The sequence below is a fragment of the Pan troglodytes genome, chromosome 2 (assembly GCF_028858775.2).
Source record: "Pan troglodytes isolate AG18354 chromosome 2, NHGRI_mPanTro3-v2.0_pri, whole genome shotgun sequence".
In the NCBI taxonomy this organism is placed as follows: Eukaryota; Metazoa; Chordata; class Mammalia; order Primates; family Hominidae; genus Pan; species Pan troglodytes.
Genome location: NC_086015.1, coordinates 194,538,027 through 194,556,775, shown reverse-complemented (window position 1 = coordinate 194,556,775; position 18,749 = coordinate 194,538,027). Strand labels below are relative to the sequence as shown.

Sequence of the window (18,749 nt, the reverse complement as noted above, 5' to 3'; positions counted from 1 at the left end):
GTACATTATTTTTCTCACTTTATCTTCAAGATAAAGATGCAAAGAGGCTGACACGGTCACATTTACAGATGAGAAAACTAAGGTCCAGGGAAGTTGCATCATTTTCTCAAGATCACAACGAAAATATGTGGTAGAACTGGAATCTGATCATCACACCCAACAATGGAAAACTCCACACCTCTTCTATACCACCTATCACTTCGCCCCACTGGGGCCTGTTTGCCGGTCCTGCCTCTACCACTAATAACCACAAATCATTCTCTGTCGTGCCATTTTATAAGCTATAAAAAAGTGTACACTTAGTAACTTCACATTATAGGTCTAATATCATAGTATTCTTATCTATTCAAACCAAAGAAATGAAAATAAACAAAAATCTACTCAGACCAATTGCTATTTATATTTCTTCTTTTCCTTCACTCATTGTAATAATTAAGAATCATACACAAAATCACGGACTTAGTTTTCAAAGGCCTCTGTCTTCGTTCAAGCCTCTACCTGAACCTCCCAAATTAATGTAAAATCTGTATAGAATTAATTGACTAATAACTACACTGGATGTGATAATAAGTGGGAAGAAAGTAGAAGCACCACAGAGAAGGCAAACCCAAATGAAGTGTTAAAGGTCACAAGTGACATAGAAGATGTATCTCCTGGTACAGAAAATAAGTGAAGCTTCATCTGAGTTTAATGATTTCAAACCATATTTCCAAGAAGTACCATCTCTGGTTCAGTCAGCTAATTGTACAGACTCCTGGGAAAGCGAAACTGAGAAAGCAGTAGTAAACAAGCGGTAATCCTGACTTACGGCAGCCCCGGTATCCAGACTGAATAAAAGGTTCCAGTTCAATGAAAACTGCAGCATTTCATCCTTCCCAAGATGTCCAGCTATTAAAATTGCCAGGGAGTGAACTGAAAGACTTCCCTTCTAGCTTACTTATTTCATCCAGGAACAATTTCAAAACCTTGAAGTCTCAGGCAGAAATATAATACCCGGTTCTTCTCTCCTTTAGGACCTATAAAATATCACTCTCTAACTCCTGATTTATATTTGAGTGGTTTCTCTTGATAATTTCTGAAAAAGCTCATTATACTGTTATTAACCTAATTCAGGATTTTAAACATCTGCATCAACCTCAGAACTGGCCTTTCTAACAGAGAATTGTGAATAATGTAAAGGGCAATGAATTTAGAACTCTAGAACATTCTAGCTTTGGTTCTCACCTTAACCTGTGACACCGAGCCTCATAACATCTCAAATATCTCTCCTCCTCTTTACATCTCCATTACCATGACCTTCAATTTAGGCCTCATCATCTCCTTCCTCTATCTCTATCACCACTGTCCTCATTCAAGCCTCACCATCTCTTAATTTGACCACTGCTCAACAGCTGCCTTCAAATCTTGCCCACTCCAAGCCTTTACCCACCTAGTCTACAGAATAGATTCCAAAATGAAAATCTAAAACTACTTCAATGGTTCTCCATTCCTTATAATTTAAAATCTACAAAACCTGAAAGCTTTAACATAACTTATCGTAACCCTTTTGATCCAGCTTTTGACTACTTTTCTGGCCTCACTTCCTACTTCTGCCTGTAAATACACTCTCCACTCCAGCAACACTGAACTTCCTGCAGCTAACGTGAGATTCCAAGTCCTCTTACCTCCTGCCCTTATGCATGCTGCTCCTTCTGGCTAGAATGGTTTTCCCCATCACTATAAACTTCTAATTAACCTTCAAGTTTCAGATTAAACACATCGTCTTGTGAAGCTTTTCCCAGTCTCCTCTCTCTAAATAGGCCTGAAATTTACATTTCAATTCTCTGTGACTCATGCACGTATCTCCAGATACACAATGCTCAAGGTGTTTTCCTGAGGCCCTTAGAGGCAACAGCTGTCTTATTCATATCTCCGGTCTCCTTTCATGGTGCCAGATTTAGCATGAATCAATAAAAGTGTTTATTTACAAAATAAGGGAAGCTTAACAAAATGATTAATAAAGTCCTCTCTACAAATAATAAACAGAAAGACAAACCCTTCCTATAAGTTAGCAAAAATGACTGGCTTTCCTTTTTTACCTGAATATGACACTAAAGTAAATTAAGGGGTTCCTTCCATTTTTCCTTTACCCCTTCCTCCTCAACACAGTATCTGTGGTTAAATCTACCCACATTAAAGATTTAGGATGTAAGAGCCACTCTCAAAGAAGAAATGTATCCTGGGAGCTTTACAACACTGAAACAGAATAAAAGTCACTGTGCCAAAAGAAACCTGAGAAATAATCATTTCCGTTTATCTGTCTGTTAAAGGAGGCTACTAGAGAGAACTTTTGTCAGACACTGAAGTTATGAAGAAAACTGAGTCTACACTTCAGAGCTTTTCAGAACATTCTGCTGTGTACTGAAAAGCAAGGAAAGTAAGAGCGGCAAACACAGCTAGAACATAGTAAAGGAACCAATACAACTCATAAAGTTATTTGATGTCCACTATTTCACTGGATCCCCCAAAGAAACTATGAGGCAGAGGGGACAGAGATTATTATCCGCATGTTATGGGTAAGGAAAATAAATTCAGAGAAGTTGACTAACTGGCCCAAGGTCATAACAGCTAAAAAATGTTAAAATTCACACCATCATCAACATGTCCTTAAACCTGGTCAAGTGCTCCAACAACAACAAAACATTTTCAAATCAAAAAAACTGTTAGACATCCAAGGTAAGATTTGTAATCTAACAGTAAAAGGAATCAGAGGAACAGAAGTAGTCTCCTTCTCCCCTGCCCTGGTTGCTAGCTCCACAGAGAAAACCAGTCTTGACATCACCCCTCCCACCTCCCTAATCCTCACAGGTCTTTGTAGCGCTTCTGGAGCTGGGCCTGCGCTTTCAGATCTTCCTCTTGGAGCTGCTTAGCCACCTGGAGATCATGCTGGACCAAACGGTTCCGCTGAACGTTTGATGCCAAATGATGCTCAACTGGAACAAAAAGATTGAGGACAGGAATCAATAATGTCTTGGTTTGTTAGTAATAAATGCCATAATAATCTTAAGAGCTTTACCATAACAACAGCTTTGCATCCATCACTTCGTTTTATTGTCTCAACAACTATATATAATAAAGAGCAAGGAATTATTATCCCCACTTTTCCATTAAGTAAAAAGAGGATCAAAAAGATTAAATAATTTGCCTTTGGTCACACGGCAACAAACTGGCTGTGCCAGGACATCTACACAAATATTCTAAAGCCAGGGCCAATGCTCTTTCTACTACTACATGTTGTCACTCTATTTATTAACCACATTTTTCAAAATGTCAATTTTATATTGATATGTGAATTCACAAATCATATATTCACAGGTATGTACCTTAATATAACATGCATAGCTTAGATTTACTTTTCATCACTACATGGAAAAAAAGATTCAGAAAAATCCACAATGTGATCTCATTTATACCATAGTTGCCTGGGAAAACTGTTCAAGTCCCTATCCTAGGAGCAAGAATAGATTCCTTCTACGCACCCCAGATAAATCTACAACCATTGTGTCCCTCCTACAACAAGAGGCTAGGAAAAAGGTTCAAACCCCTCTTTTTCCTCCTAGAGACGCAGCAGTCTACTAATTCCCGGCAGCCTATCTTACTTAAACATGCCCGAAACTTCACTGCTCACCTAGGCATCATTTGCCTAAAGAAATCCTTCAGGATGTATGGATGGTGACGCCAAGTGACTGTGCTCTCTCCCCACCTAAGCCCTAAGAAACCAGCCTCAAGCTACCACTAAAAAAAGAAAACTGAAGGAGCATAAATGAGAGGTATTACTCACTCTCTTGTTCCTGCAGGCTGTGAGCCAGGGTGTGGTCCTCCAGGACAGCAAAATCTCGGCATACTACAGTAGATGGAGGAAAAACAGACAGGAAGGCTCATTAGTAATACTTTAACATACAAAGGAAAGGATTTTTTTTACTTTAAAAAAAATCCATTCTAATATTTCAGAATGACACACTTTATAATTCTCAATGCATAAAATAGTGACTAGTTAAGTATGCAGTCTTTAGTCACAAAAATCCATAGTGCCTGCTTAGTGGCAAGCACAGGGTGTCACAAAATACTGGTTAGCCTTGGCCCCTGGCCTGAGGTGAGAACATTTACAGAATCAGATTCCTGAGGTCTAGAAATTCCAATCCACTTCTATAAATGGAGGGTTAAGTGCTGCTGAAATAACAGACGTATCAGTCATGCTTTGCATATTGCTACTGAGAGAGAAATGAGTTACTGCATAATTAGAGGTGTTAAAAGAAATCTAATCTATGCTTCCCTGTGGTTCAGACGATCCTCTCCCAGCAATTTATGTCTACCCTGGCGTCTTTGAAGAAAAAATATATTTTCACTAGTCCCTCAGGTAGGGGCAGAGCTCTACTTTAAAAATTCTTAATTTCTTAAACATTCTTCAGTGGGTCAATCCCCAGGGACATGAGTTAGAACTAGGTCTCTAGGTCCCTCTAAACCTTGGGCTGCCCCAAAATAATCTATAAACCAAAAGAAAATGGGAACCCTGAAAGAAACCAGGAATCTGCCCCAACTCTGCCTCCACCTGAAGAGCCAGGCAAGGGCATTTCCTGACCTGTCTTCTCAGAAGCAAAATGGGAAGAAATGGTCTTGAAGAAATGGTTTGGGGTAAACAATGGTATCCACGTTTACCCCAAGCTGCAATTTAAACTCCTGCTTCGTAAACATACAAACAGAAAAAACATGAAGGATTCATCATGTAAAGTGCTGTTTTAAGGACATGTAGTTTAGGTGATATGTTCTCACTCTATTCCAAGCATGTAATTCATGTTAAAAAAAGGAAATTCCCCAAAGCCTCAGATTACTGCAATTGAGTAGGACTCATGAAACATTCCCTAGGGCTTAGGAAAAGTGATAGATTTCTTTCTGAAGCTTTGGATTTGCCTATGAGGACACTTAACTGAAACAGAATGAAAAACGTTCCTTTGCCGTTCTTTGCACTTATGTATGTTCACATATACACTCAACATAGTTGTGTCCTTCACTACTGAGGGATAATGCCACAAAAAGGGAGGGAGATCTTGGGGAGGTCAAGATTATTTTGAAATGGTTTTATAATGGAGGAATAATTCTTGCCCAAGAACTATATTAAACTGAATACAACCTGCTTAATCCTCGCTCAAACATAACAGCAAAACCAGTAATTCGAACAGAAAGCCCTGTTCTTTTTCATCAGCTATATTCTCAACAGATTCTAATATCTTGAAGCCCAGGTCCTAGTTACCTTATATTTCACAGAATAAAAGTACTTTCAAGATGAGCTAGATAACACCCTCATTTAATAAGTGAGGAAACTGAAAGCCAGAAGGAAGAAGGGATTTTCTAAGGCTGTACAGAGTTCACTGGTGACAGGGCTTGGGGGTCAACATCTAAGCCAGCAAGCTCAAGAGCTCTTTCCCCTTCCCTGACACAATGATGGCCCCTCCTTCCCTCCAGGTAAATCATGGTAAGAACAGACGGAAAGAAAATATTCTACATTAACCATCGTATACTCTCTAAAACACTTCAATTAATTAATATCTAATTTTTAAATGGGTAAGATATACACGGACTTAATTTACAAAAATTAATGAATTAGCTAAAATAAATATAATCAAATCTTGGGTAAAGAATGTTATTTTAATGTATTGACCTATCATTTAAAACACCTTTATTATACTGGAAAAGCTTGTGCTTATATATTAAAAGTCAGTCTTAATTTTAGATTAATTATGATTAGATCAAATTTAAGATTAATCTTAATGATTTTCAAATTATGGGTGGCAATCTATTATTAGGTCAAAAAATCAATTTATTAAGCCTGACAAAAGCATTTTAAAAGTCAATAGTCTAGAGAGTAACAGAGGACAGTTGGCTCTCATAGCCCTGAGTTTTGGATTCATGGATTAAATCAACAACAAATAAAAAATATTCAGGAAAAAAAATGTGGCTGTACTGAATACATACAGACATTTTTTCTTATCATTGTTTCCTAAATGAAACAGTATAACAGCTATTTACATAGCATTTACACGGTATTAGGTAGTATAAGTAATCTACAGACAATGTAAAGTATACAGTAGAATATGTATGAATTATATGCAAATACTACCCCATTTTATATTAGGGGCTGAAGTATCCATAGATTTTTAGTATCCATGTGAGGTCTTGGAACCACCTCTACACCCCACCCCACAAATACGAAGGGACTAGTATAAATCACACACAGTACAGGAAACTAGTTTGGGGAAACTTTTCCCGTATTATATACAAACATCACAGAAATATATACATACAGAGATGATAGGTACTAGGTCAAAATGTAAAACACATCATTCTATAGATTACAAAAAGCTTAAAAGCCACTTCAATTTATGTTATTAGGTCAGAACGTTATGCCAAAAATATGTTTTCTATGTTTCTAATACCATGCTAACTAAAATTAAAAATTATGAAATTATTAAATTTTTCCATGTGGAGAATCATGTGAAGAACTACAATAATTTTAAAAATATTTCTTAACTTCAGTCAGCGGAACTGCTGTCTCCCGTGGGGGTGTGGCTAGGCTAAGCGTTTTGAGCTGCATTGCTGCGTGCTTGATACTTGTTTCTTTTGATCATGGCGATTTAGAGGGTGACTCACCGGGGCGGGGATGCTTGCATGTGTAATCTTACTAAGAGATAATCTTACTAAGAGATACTTGTAGATAGATATACCTATGGTTAAAAAAAATTTTTTTTAATAATATGGCACTGACACAAACTTAACTCCAAACAGTAGTTCTCTCTCCAGAGAGACGAAGAGGGGCATGAGTGCCTTGGCTGCATGAGCCATTCTGCTTCAAAAGCAAAAAGAGAAAAGACACACAATAAGGCAAAATATTAACATCTGATGTGGGTGGTAGGTTCGTGGGTTTTTCTATTTCCTGTGCTTTTTAAATGTCTTACATATTACATTTTAAGTTCTATAATTAAATTCACTTATTTCATGTTGTCAACAGCACATATTGCTAAACCATGAACATGAAGATATGGTTTGACGCATTATAACAGGTGCGAGAAATTTCTGAATTGCTGATTACCTTGATGACTCCTCATAATGATTTCTTACTATCTCAACAGCAAGACTGAAGTATATTCTATTATTGTAATTTGTCCCTGAATCTGCAGAAGCTGAACTAGTACCCAAAAGATATGAGCAGGGCCTGAGCTAGAAGGGGATCTGGAAGATTTTCAATGATTACGAGGAAGTACACAAACACATACACACAGAGAGTTGTATTGTCAAATACACTGACTTTGCCCTTCGGAGTTTACTAGGAGTTTCCAAACATATAATCTCATTTATACTGAAATATTACTTGCCCAATATGTAATTTCTTCTGAACCCACTCTAATTTTTTTCAAGATTTGCCTCTGTATTCCCTGCATCAGTATTCTAGTACAACCTGGAAAACAATCACATATCCAGTCAACTTTGTAAATCAGTAACCAGACTGAGAATTACTGAAACTATTTCACAGCCAGGCCACGCTCAGAGCATGAAGAGAATTTTTCTCCTTTTCTAACCTCCTCTGCCTTCGATGTAAACAGTATAAACAGTCTACTGAGGATAAACGGCATAAACTCATCTTCCCACCTTTCTCTGTGGGCACATTTAAGGTGAACCACCTTTCACCCTCCCATTTCTCAAACTTTTTGCCTCCCATGTTCACCTTCACTCATTCAGAACTCAGGCTGACCTTCTTGCCATAAGCCAACCCTATCAACATCTTCTACTAGTCCCAGTCTGCTATTAAAATGAGCTTCCCACCATAGTCAATTACACAACTATTCTTTGTTCCCACCAGATCTCAATGGTCCCGTAGGCTCTCCCCTCTGCCCAGACATTTTCCCGGTATTAGGGATGGTGGCTAAGTCTCTTTTGAACATTAAAAGCCGTGCAACTCTGTCTCATTGCTTAGAAGAGCATTAACAGAAAGAAATGCACTTTGCTCTGAAATTCGAGCACACAGCTGCTTCCCTATCCAGCTGCAAGCTCTTCATAGCAGGGACTTTGTGGGTGTACTTTCTGCACCTTCCACACAACGTGTGCTCATTAATTGAAAGAAGTTAAAAAAAAAATAAAGCTGGATCATAAAGTCAAACAAGAGTAGGAGAAAAGAAGAAAATAATGTCATAAACAGAATTAAACTCTGCTATTATGACAGCATAACACACTTATATGTCAAACATCATTTAAACAAATTTAGTAATAAACAAACTACATAAAACTAGAACCCTATCCCCATTCTCATTGAAGGAGTTTCAATGATATGTTAATCTAAATATAGGCATATCTTGGAGATATTGCAGGTTTGGTTCCAGACCACTGCAATAAAGCAAATATTGCAATAAAATGAATCACACGATTTTTTGGTTTCCTAGTACATATAAAAGTTATGTTTACACTATAGTCTATTAATATAGTCTATTGATAGTCTATTAAATGTGCGATGGAATTCAGTCTAAACAGGTTATGTACATATCTAAATTTAAAAACACATTATTACTAAGAAATGCTTGCTACACACCTTCAATTTGTAAAACACATAGTTTGTCCAAAGCGCAGTAAAGCAAAGTGCAATAAAATGAGGGATGCCTGTATATACAAATTAGTGTACAGTGAATTAATTTACAATAGGCCAAGCAGGTCTTAGAAATGGAAAGGAGGACTGGCTGACATACATAAATGCATACATATATATACCCCCCGTCCATTTCCTTAAAGAATGATTTTCATTGAGTTGTTGATCTCCCCCTAAATACATGAATGGCATAGTATGCACCTAATCCACACTCATTTACTCAATAAACATGTGTTGAACTCTATTTCAGGATGAATGAGTCATCTCCAAGCCATCACTGAGGTGAAATATCAGAGAGGAAAACAGGTATAATGTAAGTTAATAAACACTGTACTAAAGACAATTTGTTGTACTAAAGAAAATTCTTTGAAGTCATAAACACTGGAACAGTTATACTTGTTATGAACTGGGGGTGGATGTAAGAAGTGGGGGTGATTTAAACAGAATGTATCAAGAAACCGTGTATCAAGAAACCTTAATTAACACGAAATGTATCTCAAGGTAAGTTAAAATTCCTATGCACAGAAGCGGTAAACATTCTTGGCAAAGGGGCCAATTATGGAAAAAGACAAAAAGATGAAAACCCACAGGCCATCCTGGAGTTGTGTGTGCCCGGAGCACAGAAGCCCCAAAGAGAATTACAGCAAGAGATGGGATAGGAAAGACCCTGTGCACCCTCATGAGGAATTGGTTCTTTTTTACATAGGCTTCCTGGTATACAACTTACCTGAAATGTACCAAAGAAAATCTGGTGATTACCACCCCACTCCACCTCACGCCAACCAAACTCTATCTCTTATATTTTTTCTCTTCTTGCATTTGCTTCCAAAGTCTCTCATTTTTGTTTTCGCCTTATTGTTTCTCCTCACACACCTTTTTTCAGGTACATCTACCTGCCAACTTTACCCCTCCAGCTCCAGACACAGCCCACTCCCCAATTCCCTACCAATAACTGTAGGAGCTTTCCATGAACTTCAAAGCAGAACTACTTGTTCTCCTTCTACAGGTAACACCCTTGTCTGCCCTCCCCTTGGCAATCAGTAGAAAAATAGAGACAAAATTTGTATATTTTAATAATTCAACACTTGAAAAGAAAACTGATCAACATTGATTGGAATGTCTCTTAAAATTCCAGCCCAAATGACATCAAATTTGGAGGCCAAAAACAGCCTTTAAAAAATTCTTTTCTTAGTCATTAACAGTACTAGATTAAGATCTCCTCAGCTTTCACCAACAAAGAAATAAATAAACTCTGAGCATTTTTCATAAAACGTATTTCAGATTGTTATTTTAAAAAGCTCATTTACAGCAAGTTTCTCTCCTTCTCACTCAGAAACAAAATATTCTTTTTAAAGACTGTTTCAAAGAGGTGATTCAGATTTACAAGTGATGGGGTAAGAGTCTTTAGAATCCCCTTATCTTTTTCTCAGGGACAAAGAGAAGTGTCCCCTCCCAACGCCTGCCACATCCCCCACATACACACATACCCCTAAAGGGCAGCAGGAATTTTGTTTACTCTTCCACTAAAGGAACACAGTCTCAAATTTTGGCCAAGAATCAGGAACTTAACTTGTATTTATACTGGCAACGCCGGGGAGAAAAAAACTTAGTGGGGGACATTTTGCTAAACTAACTCTGCTCAAAAGTTTAAAAGCTCTGCACAAGATTAACTAAACCTAAACAGTGAACAGCACTCCTGCTATCAAGAACTCCTTCTTTCACCTCAGTCGAGTGTGCAGAATGAGTACATATCTATCACCCATTTCAACCAAAGCCAGAATTTTCTGATTCCATGAATGGCTACACGTTCCTTTCATACATTATCCAAATAATGTGCACATTCCCAATGCTTTCCCAACTAATTCTACATAAACTAAAAAGGAAGTGAAAAAAAAGCCATTCCCCTTCCGTTGTTCTTTTACCTACATCCTAAGACTTTCGGAAATTACAATTGCCATGATTCATCTTTACAAGCTTCCATCCACATAAAAATGCCTGGATTAATACTACATTAACTAGAGGCTCTTTCACCTGTGTCTGTTTTCCCTTTTATAGAATGGTAGGATTTTGTGAATTATTCTTTTTATGTAAATGCTATGAGTAGCAGAGGGACTATATACTCTGCTTTGAAAGCAGGGATTATGCTTGCTTTCCTTTGTTCTGTATACATGAAAACATCTACTATGAACAAGAAAGATATTCAAGAGATACATTTTGTCTTGTGAAAGTTTGGCAATAACAGACAGCCACAACTGAAATTTATACAGCACTTCATAAATTACAATGCACTTTCACATTTATTCCTCCTAACCATCTGAGGATAAAGGCTTTATCAACATCCCCATTTTACTTATGAGGAAACTAAGGCTCAAGAGAAATAAAACGGCTTGAGCAAGACTACCCAACAAATAAAACAAATGAACTGGAAATCAAATCCACCTCTTCTTGCCCCAGATATTTCTGCTTAGAGTATCAGGAAAAAAAAAGGGAGGGGGGGTGTTATTAAATACTAGTTAAGATAAATGGGCATTAAGTTCTTTAAAATCAAGGATAAAAGTAATTTTTAGTAAAGATGGTACATGTATTCAGAAAGTGGTTTCCATGTCCCCCAAAATGCAAATAAAAATGAGACCTAGTTTACTTTGCCTCACTATCTCCCAAGAATAGACTTCTAGCAATCACAGTCGGCCTATATTTACACCTGAAAAAACAGGAATAAAAAGTTCCTTAATTGTATAAATTTAAGGGTTTCAAGCGCAGCTTAGTTATATGGATATACTGTCTAGTAGTGAAGTCTGGGCTTTTACCGTCATCACCACCTGAATAATGTACACTGTACTTCATTAAGTACCTTCTCAGCTCTCACCCTCTTCCTACCACCCCATCCTTCCGATTCTTTCACAGTGTTTCCTAAGTGACCTACAGGAAACCCTAGGTAGTGACTACAGTGAAAAATTCTAAGGGAAATCTCTCTTTGGGACCTACCACTTGCCCTCATCTCTCTAACCCTCTTTTCAACATCCACAAGTTTCCCTCCATTTGGGAAGAGAAGATATTGTTCAATTTTAGACTCATGTGTCTAAGATATATTAATGACACTTTGAAATAATAAACGTATTTTCTAAAACTTTTATGCTACCCTACAAAAGAAATGTCTCCCTAATCTGTTAGAGTTTCTTCTCTTTATTAAAAGTTCTAATAAAATTACCACAGTAAAAGAGAAATGGGATTCAGCAAAACTGAATAGATCTTATCCTAATGACAAATCCTCTATATTCTCAACCCCAGCAATCTTTATATAGAGATCAACAAAATGACATCAATATCACTACCGCCAATATCATTAGCAAAACCAACCCCCTCCTCCACCCCCATCAGCAGGGCAAGTAGGGAGGAGCTTAGAGATGCTTGGCTATAGACAGCAGACACTCTCTTATGCTCGCTCAAATACCCCAATTATGAGCCCCATAAAAGCAAACTTAGCTCTGAGTTGCTGATCACTGATAGCTAAAATTTCTCACTTCCAGGCTCAAGGCTGAAAACAAAAGAACACTTAAGTAATACGTGAGCAATTCATTTACTACAGAACAAAGGGTAACACAAACTTTTGATCCTTCTCCATTTTTTAGTGTTCTAAAATTTTCATGCCATTGAAATTAACAAAATCTAAACACAGTATGACACTGGGAGGGTAGTGGCATCTAATTTTGGCTGAAGCTAAGCAAATAATCTACATAGGTGTTCCATCTTCATTTATTTTGTTACTAGTCAAAGCAATCAATGGCAGGGCTACTTTTCTAATTAAGTCTCCAAATGCCCTGTTCTTTCCAATATGCCATGATATTCCACCTGTCTGGGAGATAGATGATCCTTCTAAACAGAGATCCATAATACAATTAAATCAGATGCACTGTCTTGTAGTTATTATCCTTAGTATAATAATCCCACTACTAAACTGTCCACAAAGTCGACACAGAATTTTTGCAATTTCTTTGTGAAAGACAAACATTTTCACTCTACACCTTATACAGATGACTAAGGAACCAAGCAATATTTACCAATATTTCATCTGTTTAGAGATTCTTATGGTTATTGGTTTTGGTCTCTGTTTTTGGTTGCTTGGTTGTTGTGAGAATGAAACACAGAGAATGGGAGAGGCTTGCAAATGGGAAAGAAGCTTAGTCACCATTATTACACAGATGATCGTGGGGGAATCTCTGTGTTCCATCTGCCCAAAGCACCCATCCACCCCTCTACCATCTAGAAAATTCACAATCAACCTACAAGACCCCCATTCAAACGTCACCTATGTAGCTGACTCACAAACATGCAGCAGACTCATCTATCATTTTCTTTCAGTGCTTTCATAGCACGTAGTTTACAGGATAGAACTGTAGCACTAATTATATTATTAAAAATTTTTACTCCTGTTTCCCCAGCATATATTCTAGATACTGAAAGGCAAGAAAAATATTGTGGATCATTTTATCTCCAACATTTATCCCAGTGCCCAGGATAGTGACTTTCAAATAAATGTTTGTGAAAAAGATGGATCCTGAGAACAATGACGACTAGTGCACAGGACATAACACGAAATGTTGGATTTTTCCACCCACATCCATCCAGCATATTCATTCATCCACATCCTCCAGCTTATCTGAAACAAGGCTATGGAGCTACATGTCTATCAATACTACCTCAAACAACAGTAAATTCCTTCACCCGGAATTTCAGATTTATTATAATGAAAGGATATGTTGCCTAATACCTAGAAAAGTGATATATACAGGCAGGTGGTCAATTCTTGGTTTCTTTGGGCCACAATTAAACAGATCACTCAACTTACAAAGAAATGATGGCTGAGATTTGTAATAATATGCCCAAGATCACATAGTTAAATGAGTGGCACTGTTAAGATTAGAGCTCAGAATCAAGAAAAATGTGTGTATACATACGGATGTATTTGTTCAGCTAAACAATGCAATGGGGTGCTTAGGATTTACGTGGCATTTAAAGCAGAGAAAGCAGTATGTGCTGAGGTGCTAGCAGGAATTTGCACAATCTGGAGCTAGTCTCCTGAATTACTGGTTTGAGAAAACTGCCCCACGTCCTTAGAACTCCCCTGTAGTTGCAAACTGCCAAATCATCCCAAGAATTACAAAATGTTAATAAATTAAGTATAAGGTGAATGGAAAAACACAACTCAAGGTTGATATCCAAAAAATAAGAAGAAGAAAGGAGAAAAACCTTCAGAAATTCTAGTAACAGAAAGACATTTTCGGGGTTAATTATCCTGCAATAAACATCACAGATAGAAAGCTGCCTTTTTCACAAAAAGTTTTACAAACACCAGAATAGTATAACTCAGGATCCTCTGCAAACTTCTTACAAATATCTGACCTGCTAAAGTCACCTTATTGGTTAGAGCACCCAACTGTCAAGAGTATCAAGAATCTGTAATCCTATTTCCAATAATAATGGTCCTAAATGGCAGACTGGGCTTCCTAGTTTCCTCAAATACTTCTAAATTTCAGTCACTGTTCATAAACAGATGCTGATCTATCACTTTATTAAAATTATAGATACATTAGCAGAAAGGGTTTTAATAGTTGTCAAATTCAGCCTTATCTTGTCCAAGCAATCATCTGGACTCCTTTTAAATGTTTCAGCCACCGGAAACTCCCTTTATTTTAAAACACAGCCCATTTTTCCAATAACCAGAGGTAAAACTGTCTTCAAAAGGACAAAATCTGCCAACCTATAGTGATTATCCACTGGTCCTAGTTCCAGCCTCAAAGCACTCACATTCTCCAGAGTGTATGTAGGTGTTTTGTAGAAACAACTGACATTCTGAGGTCTGTTATTTTTATACACCCTATGGATAACCATCCATGTAGCATATCATACGGGTTAATGCACAGGTTAAGTTCCAAACGTATTCTCCATGTTACAGGCAGAGTCTAGGGCTGATCTTATGCCTCCCTATAGGATACCCTGACTATAGTTGAAATACTTGACTTTTCTGTTTAAACTTAGAAGGTACCAGAAAGAATAAACATCAAAATTCTAACATTAACAATATACTATGAGATTACAATGTAGCTTATCTTCCTTTTTAAACACTTCTATATTTTCCAATTCATCTTCCATGAAGGAGAATCTGATAATCCTTTTCAAAATATTTCATAATAAAGAGAGATACATGTTTTTATTCTAATATAAGCATCTAAACAGTGAAGCAAGAAATATTTACAAGGAAGAAGATCAGTTGTAGTAGCAATTTTATTGATTTATTTTATAATGCTCCTTTGAAAATTAACAAAAGTAAAGCCCACATATGGTCCCAAATTTGTCGACAATCTTCCTGAACACCAATGTAAGAAGAGAAATATGAAAAGTTGTTCAGTTTTCATTATCAGAATGGAGAAATTATACCAGCTCTTTACTGCAAAGAAATGTTTTATTAGTATCAACTGTACAAGTAAATTCAGTTATCATGTGGCAACTTAAAATAGGGAGCACTAAATTATATAATAGCATCATCAACAGTTTTACAAGAAGGGTAATAAGCATAAGTTTTAAATGTGTGCCAACAACACATGCACACTTCAACAAACACACTGCAAAGAATCATTCTGAAAAGTAAAACTACTGATTGAATCCCAACATTTCATTCTCATGCAATTTATCAAAGTATGTTCCTGAGTTATTTTTTTTTCTAATCCCCTAAATTCAAAGTTAAATGAAAACCCCGGTAACCTAAACCACTTGTTTGGCAAGTAGATATGTTATGGCTAACCGCAGATACACCAGATTGCAGGCAAGCGGGTTTTGAAAATGCTGAGATGATATAAGTCCTCACATCAGAAGTACTACTTTAATATCATAGACCATCTACATCATTATCAGCGACCACAGAGTAAAGTGGGTAACTTATTGGGAAAGAGAAAATGGCGGAGTCAGAATTTCCATCTGACAGGACAAATGATCTGGAGTGAGAGGAAGAGTGAAAAAGCAGGGAAAAGGTAGCAAGGTAGAAACAGAGCAGTCTTTACTTACATCGGTTAAACTGTCGAACACAGATAAAACTTTCCATATAAGGTTTATCTGACTCAGCTACCATAAATGATTTTTAAAATGCCCGCAAACATGGACAACCTCATAAGCTTCCTGTGTTAAAGCCAACAACTGTATGGATTGGTGCTTTGAATCCAAAACCTGTTTTTGGTGGGAGTAACCAAACAGAAGCTACCCAAGAGAAGTTAAGACTTAGACCTTGTCTATTCTTAGAAGATGCCGACGCAGGTATTAACAGAAAGCACTCAAGTTAAGCTTCCTTTCTTCTCAAGAAACATCCCATAACCTCAAAATGAGCTCAATCAGGACATCATTTATTCTGAGTGCCCATCAAATTGATTCCTGGGCTCTGTCTTTCTATTCCCGTCAAGAAGTCACTAAGGTTGTCTTCAAAACTTTATGTTTTGAAGATGTGGATGTGCATTTGAGGATTTGAGGATGTGCATTCCTCATAGTCTAATGCTCAATGGGACATATATTAGAATTGGCATCCTGGCTGGGCATGGTGGCTCACGCCTGTAATCCCAGCACTTTGGGATGCCGAGGTGGGCAGAATGCCTGAGCTCCCGAGTTCGAGACCAGACCGGGCAACACAGTGAAATCTCGTCTCCACAAAAATACAAAAAATTAGCCAGGTGTGGTGGTATGCACCTGTAGTCCCAGCTACTCAGGAGGCTGAGGCAGGAGAATCGCCTGAACCCGGGAGGCAGTGGTTGCAGTGAGCTGAGATCGTGCTACTGCAATCCAGCCTGCATGACAGAGCGAGACTCCGTCTCCAAAACAAACAAACAAACAAAAGGAAATGACATCCTTAAGCTGAACCAAAATCAATATGTTCTATCGATCCAACATCGTTCTATCCTTTAGTGTCACAAATAATTGTTTCACACTATATATGGTAGCCGCCAATCATATGTAACTGTTACATACAATATAAATTTAATTTTAAAAATTCAGATCTCCTCAGTTTCGCTAATCATATTCCTAGTGCTAAATAGCCATATGGGGCTGGTGGCTACTATTCTGGACAGTACAGAATACAGAACGTTTGCATCATCCCAGTTGTTCTATTAGATAGGACTGCTCTAGACGATAATCACAACGTGACAGTAGGACAGAACTAATTTAGACAACTGGACCACTCAGTGAACCTGAATTAGAGACCTCATAGCATTTAAAACCATTTTAACCTTCTGCATGTGCATGCATGCACAACCACGTGTGCTTGCAAACACACTGCATAATTCGCTTTGCCATTTCAGACATCCAAGGGTCTTGAGTATATTACTGGTCTTGTGTCAGCCACTGATTTATCTTCAAAGTGCTTGCATATTTACATTTCTCCTATGCTGCTTCTTCCTCAGGCCTAATGTGATAGTTTTGCTAACCTCTGTAGGGTGAAAGGTTAAGAGTTATCCTACATTTATCTAGCCACCACTGTGCAGATATAGTCACAGACACAAAGTGAACAAATTTCTGATTAGAAAGTAAAGTGAACCAGGTATTCAACATAGTTAGAGGAGTTCAATTCTTGAAATACAACTGGTACTGAATAAACCCACCAAATCTCTAATACTTTACCAAGCACTTACTGAAGTACCCTGGATTCTGATTAACAAATGTGAACATTTATGAATTTCAACTGGCCCTGAAAGTTAAATGACTCACAACTGAAGAAACATTCTCCTAGATTTCTTGTCTCCCGTACCTTCTTTAAAAAACAATTGCATTTTACATGGTTGCTTTACTTTAAAACAATTCAGGAATATATGAAATTAGCAACTAATTACTCTTAAAATCATAAAGATGAGTAAAAAGGAAGCACTTCTGCTGTTTTTAAATTGTTCAGTTTACTTTTTAAATGGGTTTATAAAATTTCATAATTAAACATAAAGAGATAACTTAAAATTATACTTAGAGAAAGATGAAACTCTTACACAGTAGCTTCTGCAGTACACTGCACAGAACACTGGCTCTTTGAGATATTCAGTGAATATTTATTGCACAAGGAAGCAGCATGGTGTAACCAAGAGAACTCTTACTTTGATTCCAACCCTAGCTCCATCACTCACCAACTAAATAATCTTAAACAAACTAACATCACTTATGTTTACGCCCCTGTAATATGAGAGAAATAATAGCCATCATAAGTACAGTCATCCCTAGGTATACATGAGGGGGATTGGTTCCAGCACCCCCACAGATACCAAAATTGGTGCATACTCACTTCTTGCAGTTGGCCCTGCAGAACTCAGGTATATGAAAAGTCCCTCAGTGTATACAGGCCTTGCATCCCGCCAAGCACTGTTATTTCTGATCTACACTTGATTGAAAAAAAATCCGTGTATAAATGGACCCACACAGTTCAAACCCACATTGTTCAAGGGTCAACTGTACTTGAGCACTGCAGGATATTTTAAAAGTACTTATCAATTATTCTCATGGAGGTAGTCAGACATTCTACGAAAAAAACAGGCCACTGATAGTCATAAGGCATCCTCAACAGGGTAAATACCATTATATAAGCAGTAGTAGACAATTTTTTCAAAACAATTTTTCACAAAGCATATCCAGATAGTAAGAATTCATTTTATTTTTATTCCATGTATCCCTAAAGAAACTCCAACCTTCTGTTGTTTCACTACTTGAATGGCACTTTTCCTGGCACTTACACAAGCCCTCAAATGGTTTGGCAGCCAGTACTCTGTTTGCCTTAGCCTAGAAAGAAAAGCCACCCATCTCCTTAAACCTCTGTAGGATAAACCCAGCCATGCCCATTAAGACCCAAAGATCACTTCCAGCCCAACTTAAGTACAAGTTTACACCAGGGGAAGAAAAACCATTTTGGTTTATTGGCTTCATACGACAAAAGAGCTTCCTTAAGCACCAGCTACTGCAAGTTCTATTTATCCTTTGAGTCAGATATTTCCATTTTCAAATTCTCTTTTGCAACTAGATACTTTAGCTAGCACTTTCCTTCCTATTAGGATTAGTAAATTCATTT

General features: G+C 37.4%; 1 protein-coding gene across 2 annotated transcripts in view; it reads right to left on the bottom strand.

Moving 5' to 3' along the window:
* CCDC50 (coiled-coil domain containing 50) overlaps positions 1–18,749 on the bottom strand; it is a 69,205-nt gene that overhangs the window by 37,553 nt on the left and 12,903 nt on the right. For both annotated transcript variants that reach the window (XM_516951.9, XM_003950254.6), the window contains exons 2-3: positions 3,821–3,883; positions 2,846–2,972 (exon numbers count right to left, since the gene is read on the bottom strand). In XM_516951.9, the coding sequence (XP_516951.3) occupies positions 2,846–2,972; positions 3,821–3,883 (190 nt within the window). The remainder of the gene's footprint in view (positions 1–2,845; positions 2,973–3,820; positions 3,884–18,749) is intronic.